General features: G+C 37.9%; 3 protein-coding genes and 1 long non-coding RNA gene across 6 annotated transcripts; all 4 read right to left on the bottom strand.

Annotated features, from left to right (window-relative positions):
- Positions 1–2,887: 2,887 nt before the first annotated feature.
- Positions 2,888–6,614, bottom strand: LOC141350360 (uncharacterized). The gene is made up of 4 exons (XR_012358468.1): positions 6,343–6,614; positions 6,214–6,253; positions 6,048–6,115; positions 2,888–3,232 (listed from the first exon to the last, which is right to left on the bottom strand). It is a non-coding gene; the product is annotated as an uncharacterized lncRNA (long non-coding RNA).
- Positions 6,615–9,768: 3,154 nt separating this feature from the next.
- On the bottom strand, positions 9,769–12,071 carry LOC141348994 (zona pellucida sperm-binding protein 4-like). 3 transcript variants are annotated; one of them, XM_073856421.1, is made up of 9 exons: positions 11,845–12,071; positions 11,611–11,790; positions 11,350–11,537; positions 11,187–11,284; positions 10,957–11,114; positions 10,677–10,869; positions 10,458–10,605; positions 10,309–10,381; positions 9,769–9,890 (listed from the first exon to the last, which is right to left on the bottom strand). In XM_073856421.1, exons 1-9 carry the CDS (start codon positions 12,047–12,049, stop codon positions 9,811–9,813), a joined length of 1,323 nt encoding a protein of 440 aa, XP_073712522.1. In that variant the 5' UTR covers positions 12,050–12,071; the 3' UTR covers positions 9,769–9,810. The 3 variants fall into 3 exon arrangements, with proteins under 3 accessions (XP_073712522.1, XP_073712521.1, XP_055042430.2); XM_073856420.1 differs by having other exon boundaries at positions 11,824–12,071; XM_055186455.2 differs by having other exon boundaries at positions 11,611–12,071.
- Positions 12,072–15,000: 2,929 nt separating this feature from the next.
- LOC141348993 (zona pellucida sperm-binding protein 4-like) lies at positions 15,001–17,123 on the bottom strand. The gene is made up of 8 exons (XM_055186456.2): positions 16,699–17,123; positions 16,438–16,625; positions 16,272–16,369; positions 16,042–16,199; positions 15,763–15,955; positions 15,544–15,691; positions 15,395–15,467; positions 15,001–15,122 (listed from the first exon to the last, which is right to left on the bottom strand). Exons 1-8 carry the CDS (start codon positions 17,105–17,107, stop codon positions 15,043–15,045), a joined length of 1,347 nt encoding a protein of 448 aa, XP_055042431.2. The 5' UTR covers positions 17,108–17,123; the 3' UTR covers positions 15,001–15,042.
- Positions 17,124–20,065: 2,942 nt separating this feature from the next.
- On the bottom strand, positions 20,066–22,205 carry LOC129429627 (zona pellucida sperm-binding protein 4). The gene is made up of 8 exons (XM_055186453.2): positions 21,765–22,205; positions 21,504–21,691; positions 21,338–21,435; positions 21,108–21,265; positions 20,828–21,020; positions 20,609–20,756; positions 20,460–20,532; positions 20,066–20,187 (listed from the first exon to the last, which is right to left on the bottom strand). The coding sequence occupies exons 1-8, from the start codon at positions 22,183–22,185 to the stop codon at positions 20,108–20,110; spliced, it is 1,359 nt and encodes a 452-aa protein (XP_055042428.2). The 5' UTR covers positions 22,186–22,205; the 3' UTR covers positions 20,066–20,107.
- Between the last annotated feature and the right edge of the window lie 906 nt (positions 22,206–23,111).

Genomic DNA, 23,111 nt, shown 5'->3' on the forward strand with positions numbered 1-23,111 from the left:
GATGCTTTAAGCACATTATCCGGCGCCCCGGAAGTGCAAAAAGGACAGAATGATTCAATTGCATCATTCTTCTCCCAGGATTTTGTGTGTATGTGTACCCAGGTGGAAAAGTAGTACACTTTCATAATATACTTAAAGTGCTCTATTTTCGCACACTAATTTTGTACTTAATATACTAAAAGTTCATCTTTAGTACTTCTTAAGATGTTCTTAAGATTATCTAAGTGTACTTCACTGTGCTATTTTGAGACACCATGAATTTGAACTAAAATGCACTTTTAACATACTATCTCTGTATTAAAAAATGTATTTATTTAACACTTGTATTACACTTGAACCCAATTTTCATACAAAGATCTGTTCAAGTTTACTACAAGTGGCTTCTAAATACATTTTTTAAATACATTTTTAGCACATTTTAGTTCATATTTATGGTGTCTCAAAATAGCACAGTGAAGTACACTTAGATGTTCTTAAGATTATCTTAAGAGGTACTAAAGAAGAATTTTTAGTATATTAAGTACAAAATTAGTGTGCGAAAATAGAGCACTTTAAGTACACTATAGAAGTGTACTTCTTTTTCACCTGGGTATATATATATATGTAGGATTAAAAATATAGGAATTTATTACTTTGTCACAACCCCCATTTCCATACTGTACCATCTGCATTCCTGTGCTTACTGATAGTGATCACAGACTGTTGTCACAGCTGTTTCTTCAATACAGTGGGGGTTAAAGGTGTTGTCTTCTGATTGGTCAGTTTGAATGTATGATGTTAGGTTTAGTCACATGGTCAAGGGATAGAGAATAAAGGTCTTGATTTTCATGAGATCTGGGCTTTTGCCTTTTGGCATTTGCCATTTGCTTTCTGCCCTCTGCTTTTCTTCTTTACCCGAGTTCTTGGGTTTAGGCCTTTAGGCCTAGATTCCAGTTCTTAATGGTGATTCTCTTTCTTCTAAACTTTCTTTCTTTCTCTATCTTATCAGGCAACATCTCACATACATTGGAAACAGTTAATTGTTTGTATTAAGTACCATTTCATGCATTTATAGTGTAACCATTTCAATTGTAATTTTAAGTCAGTGCTGTTATTAAACCTTTTCATTTAAAAATCTGTTGTTTAGTTTTGATTTAGTCTTAATACTTAAACGCTACATATTGCAATTCAATATATTTATATTCTAGCAATGCTGTCCCATATATTTTGCTATTATAACTGTGCTTATTTCCGTCATTGGTATAAGTTGCAGAAGGGTGATAATTGACAAGAAATACACAGTTTTATAATATCTTGCTGTTAACATTTCTCAGTCATTTTGGCGTTCCTACAGACTGAACCACTGTAGTGAATCCACCCTTACAATATATATGTATATATTTGTGTGTGTACACACAAAATTCCAAATGGATCAAGAAAAATATATATTTTTTTCTCCTAGGGGGTTTTTTACCCCGGGGAGGCAGCCTTCTTGGGCTTAACTTAGCAGCTTCCTCTTCTAGATGTTACATTAGTAATACGCTTGCTTATGTCAAGTCATAGCCGCAGGAAATTTAACTGCTTATGCTATCATGTATTATGTTGTGCTATCTGTCGTTTTTCTGTGCTTTTACTGCTTCTATTAATGTAAAGCTGCTTTGAAACAATTAACTATTGTGAAAAGCGCTATATAAATAAAATTGTATCGGGATCATCGATACTCAGAATTCAGGTATCAAAATGGATCGGCCCTACTATAGTATACAATCTTTACAATTTACAGTTCAGTGGCCGCAACAAATGCGATTTTAACAGAAACCACGTCATTTGTAATAGGTACCCAGATAGCAGACAAACAGTGAATCATCATTGAAATGATGTTAATCCATCAACCAAATTATCATTGAATCAACATTGAAATTTTACATTGATTTTTCATCAGGTTTGCACCCTGGAATAATGTTATTTCAATGGTGCAAAATCAATCAAAATGGTTAAAAAACCAATCTTTCTTCAACAGAAATTCAATCACTCAAGGCAGCAGACCAACAGTGAATCAACATAGAATTGATGTTGATGCCATTAACCAAATTATCATTGAAACAATGTTGACATTTTTAATTGATTTTTCATCAGGTTTGCACCCTAGAATAATGTTATTTCAATTATGGAAAATCAATCAAGATGGATATAAAATCAATGTTTATTTAACATCATTTCAATAGTTTAATTAACAATATAGCAACATTGAAGCAATATAAAAAAAACAAGCTTTATATCTACTGCACGATTCAATGTTACTAAATCAAGTCTGTTTTGACTAGTTTTAAAATCAGAGATCATGTAGGGCTACAATTAACATACTTTAAACCAAAAAGTCACTAACTTGCAATACACCCACACAGCTTAAACAGGATACATCACGTTCAAGAAATTAAATACCACGAGCAAATTTAAACATATATCGTAAAATACAATAGTATGGATCAATTTTTTTTTACCATAAAATACAAAAGTACAAATTAAAATTATAAATATTATTGCCACTAGAGGGCTCTGGAAAATTGAGACAACATCATAAACATACATCGGCTCTCCTGATTTTGCCAAGTGGTTTATGTCCTCAGGCCAACATTATGTTGACCCTGGAACAACATTTCAATCAACCAATCAGATTTCAGAAATAAGATTATAGTTTGTTTTAAGTTTAAGCTTACAACCAAGATTAGCTTTTTCTAGACCATTGTTTTTTACTTATCATGTCCCTCTGATTTTAGGGTTTGGTTATGGTTAGGGTTGGGGTTTGGGGTAGGTTTAGGTTTTAGTTAGAAAAATGTTGTCCTTGGGTCAACACAATATGTTGTCCTGAGGACATCAACCACTTGGCAAAATCAGTTTGAGCAACATACATCAGCAAAATGAATTTGGAAAAGCAATTCAATTTCAATTCAATTCAATTTTTAATGACCACATACAGGTACCATACAAAACTCAAAGACAAACACAACTGTAATTCTTGAAACATTTAGAAATTGAAACATTACCACAGTTCATTGTTTAGGACTATTCAGTAACTGAAGCTCCTCCTCTGGTGCAAATGCAATGGATTTTCTTCACATTAAACAGAGACACTGTTGAATGCAGGGCCTTTTAAACACCAATCCGTTCACGGGCATAACATAGCTGTTTTTGCATAGTCACAGCAAGGACATACTCTGAGGTCTCACAGATTTTATTGGTTCTTGTAAGACATCTAAAGAATTAAAAACAAGCAGGAAGTTAGAACTGCATACTGTGACTACATGGAAAAAATATTTCCTAAACAACATAGTATTGTGTATTGAAGAGTGTGGTTCAAAATGAGATATATCACAGTATATATGTGTTTCAGCTTTATGTTTATATTGTTTTTGGAATACAAATTTGCCACTCACTAATTAAATTTTAACTAAATGCTCACCACAGTTTTAAAAATATAAGTTAAAAGTTAGTGTTAAAGGGAAAATGCAAAAAATAAATAAAAGATAAGTCTTAATAGACAGAATCTAGTTTTTGAATAATTTATTTTTTTGTAGGCTATTAAAGATATACTAACCATTGGAGATGCCCCAAAAGTAAAATTCTTGTCCGAAGCTGACAATTTTAAAAAATATATTTTTCTAATTATTTTGCCAATTTTCTCACCATGATTGCACAATTAAAATTTTCAAAATGTCCTTTTTACTATATTTAGTTTACATTATTTAAAACATCTTTTACATAACAGCAGTCATTAAATGTCCCTCTTTTACACCTGGCCACTTCTCTGATCAGATTCATTTGGTCACATAAATGAGTTAATGTTAAAGAGTTAATCCGATCTACTATTCTGCACAAAGTGCAAATAACATTTTCACTTAGGAAACATTGTACTGTATGTTGAGCAGCGGACGCCACTGGAGTAATGTAGTTTGACGTGCCATTTGCTCACAGGACAACTTTTATCAGAATGACAAAAAAAGAGACTGAACAGTTAAGGTGCAAGTCAAAGAAAGTAAAAAGCGACAAGATCACTTCGAAACAGACTACATGATCATTCCCTCATAGCACCTTCATATTTATAATCTTCATATTTAAAGATCTCATATACAGGTATTTTCCCTGTCTGGTTTGTGCATATTCATACTTGTTTATATGCCTATTTTTATGTATGCATAAATATAAAATACAATGCATACTATACTTCAATAGCCTAGAAAATAAATAACTGATTTAAAAACAAGATTCTGTCTATCAAGCCTTAATCTTTTGTTATCTTTAGTGAATTCCCACGTTAACACTAACTTGAACTTTATACATTTGAAAAACTTTTATGAGCATTTAGTTTAAAGCTAATTAGTGAGGGGCAAATTTGTATATTACAAAAACAATATAAACATAAAGCTTAAACATATATATACCGTAACCATGAAATAAAATGACAAATATTGTGTCATACCGCCCGCATTCACGGCATTTCTGCAACTTAAATCAGGCTCAGCAGAGCCTGTCGACTGCCACGGGTGTTTGTACAAAAACTATCATGCAAGACAGGGGTAGTGACATAGGGCTGGACAATAACGCCCCATTCAGACAGCCAATGACCAGCAGTAGCAGAGCTCCACTGCTTCGTTCTCATTGGTAGTCGCTCCCAAAATTCTCTCAACATTTGCATAAAGTTTAACTTTCTTGCTACGCTGGACACACCCAAACAGTCGCCACTAGTTACTTTCGCTCGTGACGCCGGAAGTCGTCAGATTTCCATTAAAATGAATGAGATTTACTGCTGGTCGCTGGTTGTCTGAATGGGGCGTAAAAACATGTGTTAAATGCCTGTCAATGCAGTTCTTTCTTTAAAGCACAGGGCGTCTTTTGCAGCTAAGCAACCATGAGCCGTGCATTCCGGAAAACGTAATGCTTGATCGAATTTAAATCTCTCATCTGTTCCTCGCGTCAAATCATATCATTGTGATTATGCGATCAATGAATCTGCTGTTCGCCCTGAGAAGAGCTGACACTCAGAATAGTGGAAAACAGGAGATGTAATTCAACACAAACTGAACTACGGATGAGAAAAATCAGGTTCATGTGTTAAAAAGGGGGAAATAAACGTGCAATAGATAAAAGTATGTAGGCAGCTATTGTTCTGGTTATGAGTATATGAAGTAGTATGCTAGTATCCAATATATGGTTATGTAGCTTGCTATGCAATTACAAATAGAGCTTTGATATAAATGTTTCTGTCCAACTATCTTATGTATCATTAAATAGCCTACTACCATTCAAAAGTTTTAGGGTCACTTACACTTACATTTACATTTTTCCACATATTACTATAATAGTAAATTGATCAAAATTATGGCACTATGAAAGTTAATACTGTGACTGAAGAATTTGTTATTAAAATGATTCATTAGTTTTAGAGCCCTGCATTACAGCATTTATCACTGACTGAACCTTATTAATATTAAAGGTGAGCCCTAAAGTCTGATTATTTGACAGTGAGTTTACATTTAATTTTGTGTGAAGGCTAAATACAAATAAGAAATAAACATCAATTAGAAGTTTGTATGTACAGACATTCGTTTTGGGCATTCTTTGCAGTTTATCCCAAGGCTTTTTTAACATTCATACCGATATCGGATTTATACCGTACCGACAGAAATTTATAAGTATACCGGCAATAAACATTTTTGACCATATTGTCCAGCCTTATAAACAAGATGTGCAAACATTGATTTTGTGGCGGACTGAGAAATGAATTAATGTATGGGAACGTATAGCATTCCAACACTGCTCTCACTTGTATGATGTCACAGCAGTAGGCAGCGCAAATATAACAACATGCCTATAATCCCTCCCAATCTAAAGTGTTACTAAACTCGATGGAAAATCCAACAAAGCCAAAGTGAAGTGAGCTGACTCGACCTGACCCTGGAGTACCATGCAATGGAAAAGTGCCATTAAGGTGCAAAACCCCTTTTAAACATAAAACAGTTAAAATGACGTGCTGTTATATCTACAACATAAAAACTTAAGATTTACATTACCATAACATCTTCTCTCTGAAGAATCACTCTGAAGATTCACTCAGCTTCTTCTACCTTCGGCAAGTCTTCTAGAAAGAGTGATAGAGGTAATGTGATAGAGATTAGTTGCTAGCAAATACACTTCAGTTTATACATTTTGTACATTACTTAATTACTTGCCATTTACCTTTCATTATGTACTGTGACTGGATAATCCATTCGCTGACCTTTAATAAAAAAAAACACAAAGATAAACTAAGTAATAATTAACAACACCTGTCACATCATGTATCAACTGGCAGAAATTCACTCTTACCATGTGTGAGAGAACTCAGGAAATCACTCTAATGGGCCTACAAAAAGAGAAATAATAAAAGGGAAAAAAACTCCCATTAGGCAAGTTTTGAGCCAAACATTGGTTGTAATTTTGGTGAGGTATTGACTTCAGCCATGTCAATAAATGCTTAGCCTGCTTGTGTCTGCTTAAACACAAACATAACCCTCTTGCTAAAATATCTAAAAAAAAAAGATAAAAGGATAACTCTTGCATAAGTAGATAAATATAAGGAATGTCAAAATACATTAGAACCTTTAAAATATATACTTATTTTATAAATATATATATAAGTCTGTCAGGGTTGCCAACTTTGGTGGTTTGTCTGGAGTGAGATTTCTCCCGAAACATGCGCTTGCTACGGCCTACTGGAAATTTTGGCCGGTGGACACCACAAGCCTCTTAACATCTAAACCTACACCGACTACATTCATTTCCAAATGTTTGATGTTTTTGTTTTGATAAGTTTCTTTGTGTTTCTGGCAAGTTTCTTTTTGTTTTGATAAGTTTCTTTTTGTTAAATGTTACTTTGACTATTTGATTTATTATGTGATTGTTATGATCAGGGCTTTGCTGAAAAAGAGCTGAAAGTTCATCAAGCTCCCCTGAATAAAGTATGGTTGATTAACTAAGGTCATAATCTATGAGGTTAATGCATGAGTGAGGACTATACATGGCATTGCATTTATACTTTATCATCAACTCATGATCTGATTCAATAGGTTGTGTTAGTAAACTGAGGTTTTTAGTTTGCATAAAACACGGTGAATAAAACAAGGAATGGTGCTTATATTCATGAAATTACTATATATTGGGCCTTTAGAATGGTGTCTGTCATAAGAATCAGCCTCCTGTCTGTCATAAGAATTTTGCTTTGGCTAATATTCACATGTTTATTATCTAGGTCAGGTGTAACAAATAATCATCTTTGAGCTTACCTGCTTTAAGATATAATGCAAGGCTGCATTTTAAACATCTTACATTTGATTTATTGTCTGTTAATGAAGAAGTAATTTTAAGTTGTTCAGGAAATCTAAATTCCATAATAAACCTTAAACTTACTTCAATAGAAGAGCTCAATACTAAGACTTTTTGGCAAAAAAAGTAATTTATTTAAAAGTAAATATGGATTAATCCTTTTTTTTTTTTTACAAAGTTACAGAAGTTACAGACAAGACAAGTGAGTTTTTTTCTCTTCTTTTGTTTATGACTTCAAAATGAATAGTGTTTATTAGGCAGACTTTAGACAGAATGCAATAATTTACATTCGGTTAAGACATAATCAGTTGTTTACCACGATACTCATTAAGAGAGCTACATTCACAAATGTTATGTGAATTTGTCAGTTTAAGCCAAAAGACGAACATGGGCTTATTTAAGCGTTGTGCCGCGCACGATGCGTCGGATTTACACGTTCAAGGCTGTGAATCTTATCATTATACAGCTGTATAATAGTCAGCGTTAAATTACTTACATCTTTCTTGCACTTACACTCTGAGGAATCGCGCAGCTGTCCTCCTTTGAGTTGCACCTCTGTCTGTGATTTGATTCGTCATTTGGGAGTCAATTTGACTGTTTCTTACTTTATGGGGCGCAGACCTGTTGGCTTGTGACATCATACGACGGCGAGATCGATTTAAATGCATACTGAGTCATTTACTATTGAATCGGTCTCGCGGTACTGAGACGTCATATGCAGATTGGTCTGCGTGGCGGCGCAAGAAGCTAAACGAGTGAAAAAAAAATACAGCAGCGAAGAATGTCTATTTAGCGTGAGATTTCTTTTTTGAGCGTGAAAGTTGGCAACCCTGCAATGTCTGTACATGTTCTTTTTCTACAATTATTTTTTAAGTAGGCTAAATAAACAATTCGTATTATTACTGTTCCTAAAACAACAACAGGCTTCATAAGGATAGCCCTAATAATATAAATAAACTGAACAGTTCTGTGCAATAACATTAAATGAAGACGTATTTACAAAAACACCCATGAAAAATTAAGCATTAACAAACCATTGTAAACCGCAATGTAATGCTACCACACCATTACACGACATAAACTTGCAAACCTCCCCTAACAGTAATTACTAACTAAGCTGTAACAAACAAGACAGCAAGAAACTTATGCAAAACTGAATAAATTTTTTAAACTTACCTCTAAAACCGCGCTGGCACTGTCGTTGTCCTTTCGCGCCCAAACTTGCCGTTATTCTGCTCTGCGCTTCTAAACTGAGTGGCGGTTGGCAACTGAAGGGTCATTACCGCCACCTACTGGACTGGGTGTAGCGCATTTAATAGTCAGTGGGGGAATTTTTTATTATATACTGTGTTCTTTGGGCTATTAATTATTAATTGAGCAATACATGAAAATTAAAGTTAATTTAAATGTCACACTTTACATAATTATATGCAAATTTGCTAGACAAACACTATAAGAGATATAAAAGCAACAAAAATAATGTTAGGTTATTTATTTCATACCAATTCCTGCAAAAATAAAATTAAATAATAAAATACAAAAATTAAATAAAAATTATAATGTCATTGATTTGTGATTATCAATAATATCGGTTTTGACTTATGATTGTTATTTGTTAATATACACTTAGTTGGCAGTTTTCTGATGATGGTAAACTAAGGCATTTCTATCTAAGGCATTTAAGTCATTTTTGTTAAACGTATTTAAAATAGCTGTTGATTCCCCAAAATGATCATACATTTGAAATCTTCTTGAACACTCACATATTTAGAGATGATCTGACCAGATAATTTTTACTTGCTGTATAAAAGCAAAAAACTTGTCTGATGGTGGTCCTGGGGGGAAAGGTCTTTAGGTCACAAAATAAACAGGACTTTATAGGATCGTAAATATGTTCACTAAATTACACAAAAATTCACCCAATTTGATTTGAAGTGTGCAGATTAAGCTGACCAAAAATCAACATTGAGTCAATGTTTGGCTTTTCAACATTGAAAAATAAATTTATTATAAACATTGATTCAATGTTTGGATTTTCAACATTGAGAAAGCAATACATTAGCAACGTTGATTTAATATTATTTAGCATTGAAATTTCAAACTTGACCATAATGATGATTCTGATGGAATTTCAACATTTAATCAATGTCACCTTGCTATCTGGGTAGTTACATAAAAATCACTTAAGTTGCTGGTCTCCGGTCTATGAGATGATTGCTTTAGTTTCCTGTTGCATCATGGGAAAGACGGGATAGACAAGTATTCATCGATGCTTGCTTCAGAATCTGGGTGGACTCATTAAAGCATTTAAGAATTTCTTGCCTACTTCTTGTAAACTACCATTGGCTCATAGAGAGCACCCATCAAGATCAAGTCTGATATGTAGTGTTACACTCCACAATCATGCAGTCAAATAACCACAGACTAATGTATGAGTCTTATTCATAAAGTTTATTAAAACAGCACAACACATCAAGTCATGATGATAGTAAGAGCTCCACTAGAAACCACAGCTCCCTCACTAGAGGTGGACACCACATCAACTGCTCTACCTGCAGAACAAGAGAGAGAAATGAAAAATCCACCACCACATAGAAAGCTGTTTCTCAACACGTTTCCATGTTCCTACATTCTACAACCTGGTAGGCGATTGATCCTTCCCATCTTGTGGACATCTCATTAAGAAGTATTAGTCATTAAGTTGAAAATGTTGAGACAATTTAACATTCATGTTAAGACCACCTATATAAATGATCAGTGAAACCAATTTTACAGCGCCTAAGAAATGTTTGTCTTCATTTTAATGTAGGAATGCTATGAACTTTACTCAATGCACTTGATAATGTATGGGAAACCTTACACTCAAGGGAGTTCATTTATGTCACTTCACTTAATGCGCTCGGCCCTCACGTCTTCGAGGAAACAAGGATGCAAAGAACTGAGAAGCACCTCAACACTTAACCAACTTACGTTTCCTGGCACAGCTCTGCTCACAGGAGCCAGAAGCAGGATGGCAGACTGCAGTACTGCAGTGAATGAAGATCTGACAAGAGAACATGAACCTTTAGTACCTTCAAACATACAGAGAGTAAAAGTGTTAGGTGATCAAGTGATCATACAGTTTCCTGCAGAGGGGCCATTGATGCTGGATCCACAAATGTAAACATCTTTACAATAAAGCGTTTGTAGTGGGTTGGGAACGGTAGATCAGAAGAGCCAACCACAGGAACCAGAGTGCTCAGGTAACGATCATCCTGGTAAGGGCATCTAAAACAGAGACTGCAGTCAGGACTTGTTCACATCAGGCTAACTGGACAAACAACTCACATCCTACTTACCCATTAACTAGAAGGTCCCACTGGGGTAGACTGAGTGGACTCTGGGTTGTTGTCGCCCAACAATGTCCCAACATCAGGACAATATTGGGGTCAGTCCGCTCCATAATGCGCACCTCAACGTACACAGGCTCTCGCAGGACCTTAGTGACTGGATATTCAGCGTCACTGTAGTAGGAAGTGTACGCCTCATCCCCTGAGGAACATCATGTGCGTTACTGTTGAATGCAGTTTTACAAAAGATACTGCAGCAGCTTGTTTCAGGAAGACATTTATGAGTTACCTTCTGCACAGCCTTTGGTGACACACTGACCATTTGCCAGTCTAAGCTCCACCCTGAGGGGTCCAGGAGCAGCTACTGGTGGAGGAGGAGGAACAGTGTTGACCTCCACAACCAGAGCTTCCACAGCAGTGGCAGAATATCTACACTGGAAGAGAAGCCTACACAACAAACAGTGAACTTCTTGTATTTGTTCATTGAGCTCTAATCATGATAAAACACAAATGACCTACTCAAAATGGCTGTCTCTTGTGATGGAGCCAAGAGGTCCAATCCCCACTTCATAGGATGAAGTCATTCTGTTCTCATAAACCACATAGCCGTTTTCCTCCTGTCAACAGGAAGATGGTCAAAGTAAAATCTGTTCTAGGACATCAAAATCAACAGCAAACTCACCATCATGCTCGTTCCACAGGCTGTGACAGGAAACTGGTATATGGCAAAGGAAGGTGTGGAACCAACAGGAGCACAAGGTGGATCACTTCCACCCAGTAGATGGATCGAATCCAGACTCAGATGAGGCAGTGTAACATCTCTAGCCACCACTAACACAAACTGACCATCTCTGATACACTGGACAGTCACTGAAATGAGAAGACAGTAAGTCACCAGAGAAACTGTGTGACAGGTAAGGTTTTACTAGTTTAACAATCTTACCTGACATCCCATAATAACACTGCTGTCCATTAAAGCAGCAGTTGATAGCTTCACACTCAGCACCACTGATACCAGGTTGTCCACATTGGATCTGATCAGAATCAGCAACACTACACTTGTTAAGAGGATCTGTTTTCAGCACTGGCAGCTGCTGCGGTTGTTTTTGTTGCTGCTGTGGCAGCTGCTGCGGTTGCTTTTGTTGCTGCTGTGGCGGCTGCTGCGGTTGTTTTTGTTGCTGCTGCGGTTGTTTTTGTTGCTGCTGCTGTGGTGGTTGTTTTTGTTGCTGAAACTGAAACATCTGAGGAGACTGTTGTACAGGTTGTTGAGCAACTAAAGCTTGAGGAATCTGGGGTGAATTACTCCACCGTGGAACAGCATGGCAGAAAGCACAAACCCACACAAACAGCACCAACTGCCTCATAAACCAACTCTCTGCCATTGTTCCAGAATTGAGTACACCACCAATGTGTTTCCCTACTCTTTATATATTCTACACACTGCCACTTTAACACTGGTCCCTCCCTGTTCAATTAACAATCATGGTCCTTCAGATTAACTCTAAGTGCCTACAAGCCGCCGCTAATTATTATTAATAAATGTGTCTGCACTAACATTGGACAATACCAAGAGTTTTACTAAATCAATGGTTCTCAACTCCAGTCCTCGGCCCCCCTTCCCAGAACATTTTAGATGTCTCCATATATTAAACACCTGATTCAGTTCATCAGCTTGCAGATGTTAATTAAGGAAAAGTTTCATTCTGGCAGGAGCCTAATGAGTGGAATCAGGTGTTTCATATAAGGATACATCTAAAACATTCTGGGAAGGGGGGCTGAGGACTGGAGTTGAGAACCACTGTACTAAATGATTTCACTAGAACTCTCATCTTTACAGCATGACAAACAGCCATTCTAGAGGATAATTTTTCATTGTGCAAGAGGAATGCATTTAAACTAAGGCTAAAGATGTGCTATGCTCTGTAGACTTTATTGAATCTTTTCCAAAAGAAGCATTCATGGATAAACAAAGCGTAAAGGCAGATATTTTTACTGAGATCTTTTACATTCACAGTTTTACTCTGATTATGCTTAATAAGCTGGTCACTTGTAAGGTCGTGTCAACTCACTGAAATATTTTCTTTAAAGTAAAATCCAATCGGCACAGGTAGACTTCTGTCCATTTCCCTAATTTCATGTTAACGCCTGAAAGGTGCTGTGTGTAGATTTTAGCGGCATCTAATGGTGAGATTATGAATTGCAACCAACATCTCAGTCCACAGCTCACCCCTCCCTTTAGAATCACATAGAGGAGCTACAGTAGCCGCCACAGGACAAACACATCATCATCTGGGACAGCATAATGACGAAATGCGTTCAGTAGAGCAGTTTGTCCATTTAGGGCTACAGTAGAAACATGATGGTGACTTCCATGTAAGGGAACCCGTGGTGTATGTAGATAAATATGTCTCATTCAAAAGTAATAAAAACAATACAGTTTATTATGTAAATTCTTTATACACCACTGATAGTATAGTCACGTACATTAAATTACATTTCTGTCAAGAGATCCTTCTAAAGTTACACAATACACATTTCCATTGCACATCCAAAAACTCCTTTAAACAATGTTCTCCAACTAATCCTGACCTTGTGCATTGATCCAAGGATGAAGCATGACTTTAAACCAGGAGTGGGGAATCCTGGTCCTGGAGGGCCACTGTCCTGAAAAATCTAATCTAAGGCCCTGTCCAAAATGGCGCACTTCATGTGGACTTTCGGTCTCGTGGACTTAAATTGTGTGTGCTCGGTTAGTCTACGAGTCTGTAGGGTGTCCCATCTGTCATTTTTACACTTTGAAATGTGCTCATCAGCGCCCCCTTGATGCGAACTCTGATGAAGCCCGCACTGCAGCAGGCTTTAGGCACTTTACCAAGATAATCGTCCGATTTCCCCCCTTCCGACAATCTCAGCTATGTCCTGATTATCGCGATGGTTTTACAGATTATTTTATCATATACGTCATCAAGACTGTCTTATTTTAGAATATTAACAGTTATAAAATTGACTATTATTCCTAGTTTATCGTATATTGTTGTAATATACTTATGACTTGCCAATATAATGCTCAGTTAACTTGAATAAACCAGGTTTCATGACGTATGCAGCCTGCATATGCGACCTCCGCAGGCTACAGCATTCGGATTGAGAAACGGCCAAAGTGAAGTTGATGGGACAGCAGAAATTATCAGCTTGTTGATTTGTGGCAACATCATGAATGTTTATACAACATGTCTTGTAAAAATTATTCCAAGCACTATCATTGAAATGTCTTCCTGCATACCGTCCACCATGCTTATTCTGAAGTCTTGCGAGATTTTGTGGGATTTCCTATGTTCCCAGTCGAGACTCTTTGTGTGTGGTGTTCTGTCTTTGACACATAATGGTGCAACAAACACTATAGGAGCAAAACGGTTAAATCTAGGATTTTTTAGCCTCATCTTTGTGGTCCATTACATTTTTAAAATCTTAGATGTAAAAAATCTTTTGGTGTGTACCCAGCCTAATGGCGCATAGGGACGCAGAGTGCTAGATGTAATGCAACACATTAAACTACATATAAGAAAAAGAGCCATCAAGTACCTAGGGTTAGGAAAAGAGGAAAGATGAGGAGAAACGTACAGAAACTGTATGCTGCTATATATAATGAAGTATATCTAATATATCATGATGTAGCTTGCTATGCAATTACACTATTATTTTCTGTCCAACTAGCTGATGTAGCATTAAGTACTCACTGAAAAGTTTATGGATCACTTTCACTTAATATTTTTCCCACATATAATAGCAAATTCATTAAAACTGAAATAACATATGGAACAAAGAGGTCAATATTGTGACTGAAAAAAAATCCAAAATAAAACAGAAACACTTACTGGTTGTGGAAAAAAAAGTTCATAAGTGTAGTCAGAAGTTTAATGTTATTTTAGTGCAAGGTTTTAAAAGGCCTTGATTATTTAAGATACAGTTAAGAAAAGATTCAAGTTATTTTTTGGCCAGTTTTGCCCTCATTTAACAGTGTTTAGGAGAGGACAGGGAGGAGAGAAAAGTACCACATGTCAGAGCGCTATCCATTACGCTGTCGGCGCCAAAAGGATTTACGTTTATAAAATAAAGAAAAAGCACTGCTTACAAGTATTATTCGTTAAATAAAATTTAAATCGTACATTTACAGAAATATTGTGCTTTCTTTGAAATCTTATGCGAAAGCTCAAATATGGTGGCACCCACATTTACATCAAAAATAGTGGCTATAGAGCGCGTGTCAAGATCAAAATCTGATAATGTAGTGTTACACTCCACAGTCAGTCTCAAATTACCACAGACTATAATGTATGAGTCTTATTCATAAAGTTTATTAAAACGGCACAACACATCAAGTCATGATGATAGTAAGAGCTCCACTAGAAACCACAGCTCCGTCACTAAAGGTGGACACCACATCAACTGCTCTACCTGCAGAACAAGAGAAATAAGACACACAGATGAAAGGTGTTTCACAATAAGTTTCCTCATTTCCTCGTTCCTAAATTCTACAACCTGGAAGAATGTTTGTCTTCATGTTAATGTAGTAATGTTATGAACTTTACTCATTAATGCACTTGATAATGTAAAGGAACTCAGTTGAGTGTAGGGTTATGTCACTTCACTTAATGCTCGGTCCTCACGTCTTTGAGGAAACAAGGATGCAAAGAACTGAGAAGCACCTCAACATTTAACCAACTTACGTTTCCTGGCACAGCTCTGCTCACAGGAGCCAGATGCAGGATGGCAGACTGCAGTACTGCAGTGAATGAAGATCTGACAAGAGAACATGAACCCTTAGTACCCTCAAACATACAGAGAGTAAAAGTGTTAGGTGATCAAGTGATCATACAGTTTCCTGCAGAGGGGCCATTGATGCTGGATCCACAAATGTAAACATCTTTACAATAAAGCGTTTGTAGTGGGTTGGAAACGGAAGATCAGAAGAGCCAACCACAGGAACCAGAGTGGTCAGGTAACGATCATCCTGGTAAGGGCATCTAAAACAGAGACTGCAGTCAGGACTTGTTCACATCAGGCTAACTGGACAAACAACTCACATCCTACTTACCCATTAACTAGAAGGTCCCACTGGGGTAGACTGAGTGGACTCGGGGTTGTTGTCGCCCAACAATGTCCCAACATCAGGACAATATTGGGGTCAGTCCGCTCCATAATGCGCACCTCAACGTACACAGGCTCTCGCAGGACCTTAGTGACTGGATATTCAGCGTCACTGTAGTAGGAAGTGTACGCCTCATCCCCTGAGGAACATCATGTGCGTTACTGTTGAATGCAGTTTTACAAAGATACTGCAGCAGCTTGTTTCAGGAGGACATTTATGAGTTACCTTCTGCACAGCCTTTGGTGACACACTGACCATTTGCCAGTCTAAGCTCCACCCTGAGGGGTCCAGGAGCAGCTACTGGTGGAGGAGGAGGAACAGTGTTGACCTCCACAACCAGAGCTTCCACAGCAGTGGCAGAATATCTACACTGGAAGAGAAGCCTACACAACAAACAGTGAACTACTTGTATTTGTTCATTGAGCTCTAATCATGATAAAACACAAATGACCTACTCAAAATGGCTGTCTCTTGTGATGGAGCCAAGAGGTCCAATCCCCACTTCATAGGATGAAGTCATTCTGTTCTCATAAACCACATAGCCGTTTTCCTCCTGTCAACAGGAAGATGGTCAAAGTCAAATCTGTTCTAGGACATCAAAACCATCAACAACAAACTCACCATCATGCTCGTTCCACAGGCTGTGACAGGAAACTGGTATATGGCAAAGGAAGGTGTGGAACCAACAGGAGCACAAGGTGGATCACTTCCGCCCAGTAGATGGATCGAATCCAGACTCAGATGAGGGAGTGTAACATCTCTAGCCACCACTAACACAAACTGACCATCTCTGATACACTGGACAGTCACTGTAATGAGAAGACAGTAAGTCACCAGAGAAACTGTTTGACAGGTAAGGTTTTACTAGTTTAACAATCTTACCTGACATCCCATAATAACACTGCTGTCCATTAAAGCAGCAGTTGATAGCTTCACACTCAGCACCACTGATACCAGGTTGTCCACATTGGATCTGATCAGAATCAGCAACACTACACATGTTAAGAGGATCTGTTTTCAGCACTGGCAGCTGCTGCGGTTGTTTCTGTTGCTGCTGTGGCGGCTGCTGCGGTTGCTTTTGTTGCTGCTGCGGTTGTTTTTGTTGCTGCTGCTGTGGTGGTGGTTGTTTTTGTTGCTGAAACTGAAACATCTGAGGAGACTGTTGTACAGGTTGTTGAGCAACTAAAGCTTGCGGAATCTGGGGTGAATTACTCCACCGTGGAACAGCATGGCAGAAAGCACAAACCCACACAAACAGCACCAACTGCCTCATAAACCAACTCTCTGCCATTGTTCCAGAATTGAGTACACCACCAATGTGTTTCCCTACTTTTTATATATTCTGCACACTGCCACTTTAACACTGGTCCCTCCCTGTTCAATTAACAATCATGGTCCTTCAGATTAACCCTAAGTGCCTACAAGCCGCCGCTAATTATTATTAATAAATGTGTCTGCACTAACATTGGACAATACCAAGAGTTTTACTAAATCAATGGTTCTCAACTCCAGTCCTCGGCCCCCCTTCCCAGAACATTTTAGATGTCTCCATATATTAAACACCTGATTCAGTTCATCAGCTTGTAGATGTTAATTAAGGAAAAGTTTCATTCTGGCAGGAGCCTAATGAGTGGAATCAGGTGTTTCATATAAGGATACATCTAAAACATTCTGGGAAGGGGGGCTGAGGACTGGAGTTGAGAACCACTGTACTAAATGATTTCACTAGAACTCTCATCTTTACAGCATGACAAACAGCCATTCTAGAGGATAATTTTTCATTGTGCAAGAGGAATGCATTTAAACTAAGGCTAAAGATGTGCTATGTTCTGTAGACTTTATTGAATCTTTTCCAAAAGAAGCATTCATGGATAAACAAAGCGTAAAGGCAGATATTTTTACTGAGATCTTTTACATGCACAGTTTTACTCTGATTATGCTTAATAAGCTGGTCACTTGTAAGGTCGTCTCAACTCACTGAAATATTTTCTTTAAAGTAAAATCCAATTGGCACAGGTAGACTTCTGTCCATTTCCCTAATTTCATGTTAACGCCTGAAAGGTGCTGTGTGTAGATTTTAGCGGCATCTAATGGTGAGATTATGAATTGCAACCAACATCTCAGTCCACAGCTCACCCCTCCCTTTAGAATCACATAGAGAAGCTACAGTAGCCGCCACAGGACAAACACATCATCATCTGGGACAGCATAATGACGAAATGCGTTCAGTAGAGCAGTTTGTCCATTTAGGGCTACAGTAGAAACATGATGGTGACTTCCATGTAAGGGAACCCGTGGTGTATGTATATAAATATGTCTCATTCAAAAGTAATAAAAACAATACAGTTTATTATGTAAATTCTTTATACACCACTGATAGTATAGTCGCGTAAATTAAATTACATTTCTGTCAAGAGATCCTTCTAAAGTTACACAATACACATTTTCATTGCACATCCAAAAACTCCTTTAAACAATGTTCTCCAACTAATCCTGACCTTATGCATTGATCCAAGGATGAAGCATGACTTTAAACCAGGAGTGGGGAATACTGGTCCTGGAGGGCCACTGTCCTGAAAAATCTAATCTAAGGCCCTGTCCAAAATGGCGCACTTCATGTGGACTTTCGGTCTCGTGGACTTAAATTGTGTGTGCTCGGTTAGTCTACGAGTCTGTAGGGTGTCCCATCTGTCATTTTTACACTTTGAAATGTGCTCATCAGCGCCCCCTTGATGCGAACTCTGATGAAGCCCGCACTGCAGCAGGCTTTAGGCACTTTACCAAGATAATCGTCCGATTTCCCCCCTTCCGACAATCTCAGCTATGTCCTGATTATCGCGATGGTTTTACAGATTATTTTATCATATACGTCATCAAGACTGTCTTATTTTAGAATATTAACAGTTATAAAATTGACTATTATTCCTATTTATCGTATATTGTTGTAATATACTTATGACTTGCGAATATAATGCTCAGTTAACTTGAATAAACCAGGTTTCATGACGTATGCAGCCTGCATATGCGACCTCCGCAGGCTACAGCATTCGGATTGAGAAACGGCCAAAGTGAAGTTGATGGGACAGCAGAAATTATCAGCTTGTTGATTTGTGGCAACATCATGAATGTTTATACAACATGTCTTGTAAAAATTATTCCAAGCACTATCATTGAAATGTCTTCCTGCATACCGTCCACCATGCTTATTCTGAAGTCTTGCGAGATTTTGTGGGATTTCCTATGTTCCCAGTTGAGACTCTTTGTGTGTGGTGTTCTGTCTTTGACACATAATGGTGCAACAAACACTATAGGAGCAAAACGGTTAAATCTAGGATTTTTTAGCCTCATCTTTGTGGTCCATTACATTTTTAAAATCTTAGATGTAAAAAATCTTTTGGTGTGTACCCAGCCTAATGGCGCATAGGGACGCAGAGTGCTAGATGTAATGCAACACATTAAACTACATATAAGAAAAAGAGCCATCAAGTACCTAGGTTAGGAAAAGAGGAAAGATGAGGAGAAACGTACAGAAACTGTATGCTGCTATATATAATGAAGTATATCTAATATATCATGATGTAGCTTGCTATGCAATTACACTATTATTTTCTGTCCAACTAGCTGATGTAGCATTAAGTACTCACTGAAAAGTTTATGGATCACTTTCACTTAATATTTTTCCCACATATAATAGCAAATTCATTAAAACTGAAATAACATATGGAACAAAGAGGTCAATATTGTGACTGAAAAAAAATCCAAAATAAAACAGAAACGCTTACTGGTTGTGGAAAAAAAAAGTTCATAAGTGTAGTCAGAAGTTTAATGTTATTTTAGTGCAAGGTTTTAATAGGCCTTGATTATTTAAGATACAGTTAAGAAAAGATTCAAGTTATTTTTTGGCCAGTTTTGCCTTCATTTAACAGTGTTTAGGAGAGGACAGGGAGGAGAGAAAAGTACCACATGTCAGAGCGCTATCCATTACGCTGTCGGCGCCAAAAGGATTTACCTTTATAAAATAATGTACTAAAGAAAAAACACTGCTTACAAGTATTATTTGTTAAATAAAATTTAAACCGTACATTTACAGAAATATTGTGCTTTCTTTGAAATCTTATGCGAAAGCTCAAATATGGTGGCACCCACATTTACATCAAAAATAGTGGCTATAGAACGCGTGTCAAGATCAAAATCTGATAATGTAGCGTTACACTCCACAGTCAGTCTCAAATTACCACAGACTATAATGTATGAGTCTTATTCATAAAGTTTATTAAAACGGCACAACACATCAAGTCATGATGATAGTAAGAGCTCCACTAGAAACCACAGCTCCCTCACTAGAGGTGGACACCACATCAACTGCTCTACCTGCAGAACAAGAGAAATAAGACACACAGATGAAAGGTGTTTCACAATAAGTTTCCTCATTTCCTCGTTCCCAAATTCTACAACCTGGAAGAATGTTTGTCTTCATTTTAATGTAGTAATGTTATGAACTTTACATTATCAAGTGCATTAATGAGTAAAGGAACTCAGTTGAGTGTAGGGTTATGTCACTTCACTTAATGCTCGGTCCTCACGTCTTTGAGGAAACAAGGATGCAAAGAACTGAGAAGCACCTCAACATTTAACCAACTTACGTTTCCTGGCACAGCTCTGCTCACAGGAGCCAGATGCAGGATGGCAGACTGCAGTACTGCAGTGAATGAAGATCTGACAAGAAAACATGAACCCTTAGTACCCTCAAACATACAGAGAGTAAAAGTGTTAGGTGATCAAGTGATCATACAGTTTCCTGCAGAGGGGCCATTGATGCTGGATCCACAAATGTAAACATCTTTACAATAAAGCGTTTGTAGTGGGTTGGAAACGGAAGATCAGAAGAGCCAACCACAGGAACCAGAGTGGTCAGGTAACGATCATCCTGGTAAGGGCATCTAAAACAGAGACTGCAGTCAGGACTTGTTCACATCAGGCTAACTGGACAAACAACTCACATCCTACTTACCCATTAACTAGAAGGTCCCACTGGGGTAGACTGAGTGGACTCGGGGTTGTTGTCGCCCAACAATGTCCCAACATCAGGACAATATTGGGGTCAGTCCGCTCCATAATGCGCACCTCAACGTACACAGGCTCTCGCAGGACCTTAGTGACTGGATATTCAGCAGCACTGTAGTAGGAAGTGTACGCCTCATCCCCTGAGGAACATCATGTGCGTTACTGTTGAATGCAGTTTTACAAAAGATACTGCAGCAGCTTGTTTCAGGAGGATATTTATGAGTTACCTTCTGCACAGCCTTTGGTGACACACTGACCATTTGCCAGTCTAAGCTCCACCCTGAGGGGTCCAGGAGCAGCTATTGGTGGAGGAGGAGGAACAGTGTTGACCTCCACAACCAGAGCTTCCACAGCAGTGGCAGAATATCTACACTGGAAGAGAAGCCTACACAACAAACAGTGAACTTCTTGTATTTGTTCATTGAGCTCTAATCATGATAAAACACAAATGACCTACTCAAAATGGCTGTCTCTTGTGATGGAGCCAAGAGGTCCAATCCCCACTTCATAGGATGAAGTCATTCTGTTCTCATAAACCACATAGCCGTTTTCCTCCTGTCAACAGTAAGATGGTCAAAGTCAAATCTGTTCTAAGACATAAAAACCATCAACAGCAAACTCACCATCATGCTCGTTCCACAGGCTGTGACAGGAAACTGGTATATGGCAAAGGAAGGTGTGGAACCAACAGGAGCACAAGGTGGATCACTTCCGCCCAGTAGATGGATCGAATCCAGACTCAGATGAGGGAGTGTAACATCTCTAGCCACCACTAACACAAACTGACCATCTCTGATACACTGGACAGTCACTGAAATGAGAAGACAGTAAGTCACCAGAGAAACTGTTTGACAGGTAAGGTTTTACTAGTTTAACAATCTTACCTGACATCCCATAATAACACTGCTGTCCATTAAAGCAGCAGTTGATAGCTTCACACTCAGCACCACTGATACCAGGTTGTCCACATTGGATCTGATCAGAATCAGCAACACTACACATGTTAAGAGGATCTGTTTTCAGCACTGGCAGCTGCTGCGGTTGTTTTTGTTGCTGCTGTGGCGGCTGCTGCGGTTGTTTTTGTTGCTGCTGTGGCAGCTGCTGCGGTTGTTTTTGTTGCTGCTGCTGTGGTGGTGGTTGTTTTTGTTGCTGAAACTGAAACATCTGAGGAGACTGTTGTACAGGTTGTTGAGCAACTAAAGCTTGCGGAATCTGGGGTGAATTACTCCACCGTGGAACAGCATGGCAGAAAGCACAAACCCACACAAACAGCACCAACTGCCTCATAAACCAACTCTCTGCCATTGTTCCAGAATTGAGTACACCACCAATGTGTTTCCCTACTCTTTATATATTCTGCACACTGCCACTTTAACACTGGTCCCTCCCTGTTTAATTAACAATCATGGTCCTTCAGATTAACTCTAAGTGCCTACAAGCCGCCGCTAATTATTATTCATAAATGTGCCTGCAATAACATTGGACAATACCAAGAGTTTTACTAAATGATCTCATCTTTATAGCATGACAAACAGCCATTCTAGAGGACAATTTTTTACATTGTGAAAGAGGAATGCATTTAAACTAGACAATGTTGTATTTAAAGTAAGGCTAAAGAAGTCCTATGCTCTGTAGACTTTATTGAATATTTTCCAAAAAAAAAGGCATTCATGGATAAACAAAGCGTAAAGGCAGATCTTTCACTGAGTGGGTTTCTTATGCCGATTATGTGTAATAAACTGATAACGCGTAGGGTCATGTAAACGCATGAAAACACTGAAAACAGTTTTCTATAATAAGCAGATTTTTGATAGTTATCCGCTTATTCTGTGCATGTAAACATACATTGAGTAGGTTTACATGCACAGTTTTACTCTGATTATGCTTAATAAGCTGATCACTTGTAAGGTCGTGTCAACTCACTGAAATCTTTTCTTTAAAGTAAAATCCAATCGGCACAGGTAGACTTCTGTCCATTTCCCCAATTTATTGTTAACGCCTGAAAGGTGCTGTGTGTAGATTTTAGCTGTAACCAACAGCTCACCCTCCATTTAGAATCACATAGAGGAGCTACAGTAGCCGCCACAGGACAAACACATCATCATCTGGGACAGCATAATGATGAAATGCGTTCAGTATAGCAGTTTGTCCATTTAGGGCTACAGTAGAAACATGATGGTGACTTCCATGTAAGGGAACCCGTGGTGTATGTAGATAAATATGTCTCATTC

This window comes from Misgurnus anguillicaudatus, chromosome 18 (genome assembly GCF_027580225.2).
Source record: "Misgurnus anguillicaudatus chromosome 18, ASM2758022v2, whole genome shotgun sequence".
Lineage (NCBI taxonomy): Eukaryota > Metazoa > Chordata > Actinopteri > Cypriniformes > Cobitidae > Misgurnus > Misgurnus anguillicaudatus.